The sequence below is a fragment of the Penaeus monodon genome, chromosome 9 (genome assembly GCF_015228065.2).
Source record: "Penaeus monodon isolate SGIC_2016 chromosome 9, NSTDA_Pmon_1, whole genome shotgun sequence".
Taxonomy (NCBI): domain Eukaryota; kingdom Metazoa; phylum Arthropoda; class Malacostraca; order Decapoda; family Penaeidae; genus Penaeus; species Penaeus monodon.
This window is the reverse complement of record NC_051394.1, coordinates 52,171,353-52,173,852: the sequence shown is the minus strand read 5'-3', so window position 1 is coordinate 52,173,852 and position 2,500 is coordinate 52,171,353. Positions and strand designations below refer to the sequence as shown.

Below are 2,500 nucleotides of genomic sequence, written 5' to 3'. Positions count from 1 at the left end.
GTGAATGGGGGAGATGGGTGTGTGGGGGAGAGTATGGGTGAGGGAAGGGCGGAGGGGATGGAAGAATGTGGGTGTGGGCGGTGGGGGATATGGGTGCAGGAAGGGATGGGTGTGTGGGCGGCGAATGGGCGGAGAGGGATGGGTGTTTTATTAGATTGTAGGCCGAGGAACGGGCATGTTCTTAGAACAAAGACGCGAGCCTAGCATTTCCTTGAGTACGGACCGGGGGAATAGACATGATATCAACACAAACAGACAGATAAACAGACAGACAGACAGCTAAACAGCATAACAGACAACGAAACGAAACACAGACCTTGAAGAACTTGGCCATTGCCTTGTAGTCCAGTCCCTCCGAGCAGTTGAAGATGATGCACTGCTTGGCGACCGCCTTGGCCAGGTCCTTGCACGTCTCCGTCTTGCCCGTGCCCGCCGGCCCCTCAGGAGCTCCGCCCAAGTGCATGTTGAGGGCGCCCATGAGAGTCCTGGGGGCGCGGAACAGGATTTTTTATCTATTTGTTTGTTATGTGGGTATGTATGGATGTGTGGGTATGCTTGTGTGTGTAACTTTACGATGTGGTTGTTTGTGGATCGCGATTTCTTTGGTTGATATAGAAAAGGGAATTCCTTTGCTCAGCGCTAATGTGCCTGTGTCTGTGACAGTTCAGGTTCTAATTATTGTATATGACGTAAAGTATAGATCTGACTAGATCTGACTGTTTCTTTCCATCAACCATAATGAATCCCCACACAAAGGCCGTAAAAAAACAAACCCGAATCCACTCAGCTCCATCACAGACAGACAGACAAGCACATAAACAAACAAAACACACACCCATCCGGCCCCCCCCCCACAGAAAAAAAAAACAATCCCCAAATCTCTTTTCCACTCAACAATAAACAAACAAATAAATAGAATAATAATAAACAAAAAAGTGCACTCACCTAAAACAGCGCTCGGTGAGGGGAGTGACGACCAGCCTGGAGGTGTTGCCCAGGTACTCGTAGCCGTACTGGAGGCGGGTCGTGATCATGTCGACCTGCACGAGCTCGTTTACCCAGTAGTAACGCAGCTGAGCCACCCACGAGAAGTCCTTGTCAGACGAAACGCTCTTCCTTATCAGCTCCTGCACTACATCGCGCCCTGTCGAGATGCACGAGTACGTAGTTGTTGATAGTTGTGATATTGCGTGTGAATGAAACAGCGAAGGGAAAAATAAGAAAACACAGAGGTGCGTTTTCTTGTTCGTCACTTCGTTGTTTGCTTACATTTTGTTTCTTACACGTGATATTATGTAATTATTCGTTCACCATATACTTAGAAGGCTATATTGGTGCATGTTAAGTTACTAATTATAAATTTGCTTTTATATATATATATATATATATATATATATATATATATATATATATATATATATATATATATATATATATATATGTGTGTGTGTGTGTGTGTGTGTGTGTGTGTGTGTGTGTGTGTGTGGTGTGTGTTGTGTGTGTGTGTGTTTGTGTGTGTGTGTGTGAATAAGGATAAGTATATACGTCGAATAGCGTTTGTCGCTCGCCCGTGGAGTGGTAACGATGATGAGTCGGCTGTGGGCGAGTGCCGTGTTCGAGTTTCGCGCACCTGCACGACTTCGTCTACGCGGTTTGCACCACTCCAGATCCTGACATAAACGGACTGTTATTGCATAGGTACGTATCCCGATGATGTGTTGAAGACATGAACGACATGGCAACAGAGTCACGGGTGGACAGAAGAGAGCGACAGAGAGAGGAATATGAAGGAGAGAGAGAAGTGAGAGAGAGACGATAGAGAGAAAAGAGAGAGAGGAAAGAGAGAGGGAGAGGAGAGGGAGGAGAGAGAGAGAGAGAGAGAGAGAGAGAGAGAGGGGAGGGAGAGGGAGGGGGGAGGAGAGAGAGACGGAGAGGGAGAGGGAGAGGGAAAGGGAGTGGGAAAGGGAGAGGGAGAAAGTGGGAGAAAGGGGAGAGAGAGAGAGAGAGAGAGAGAGAGAGAGAGAGAGAGAGAGAGAGAGAGAGAGAGAGAGAGAGAGAGAGAGAGAGAGAAAGAAAACCAAAGACACAGAGAGCAAAACCGACCAAAAAGGCCATAGGCACAGAGGACCCACCAGAGCAGCCACCCCGACCTCCCGACGCACGCCATCCTACCTTCAGCCCTCCTTTGGGAAGCAGGTTGGTGATCTCGCTCGTCCACACGATCTGAGCCACCGTGAGAACCACCTGCGAGGGCCACTGCGTAATCCACTGCTGGTGGGCCGAGAGTGGATGGTTCTCGACGGCGCGGATGGTCACGTCCTGCACGCTCTGGACCATCATCTCCTGCACCTCCAACAGCCACCTCTCCACCAGGCCCTGTTAGAGGAGTGGAAACAGATTGCAATCGATCCACTTAAGCGATTTTTTTAAGATACGAATTACATATATCTAGTTTCGTCTTACAGAACCTTCTTAAACCTTTAAACGATAGAGAGAGATA

General features: G+C 48.2%; 1 protein-coding gene across 1 annotated transcript in view; it reads right to left on the bottom strand.

Annotated features, from left to right (window-relative positions):
* Window positions 1-2,500, bottom strand: part of LOC119576759 (dynein heavy chain 3, axonemal-like) — a 67,095-nt gene that overhangs the window by 55,130 nt on the left and 9,465 nt on the right. The window contains 3 exon segments of the mRNA XM_037924399.1: window positions 317-485; window positions 946-1,144; window positions 2,133-2,376. Coding sequence (XP_037780327.1) covers window positions 317-485; window positions 946-1,144; window positions 2,133-2,376 — 612 coding nt within the window.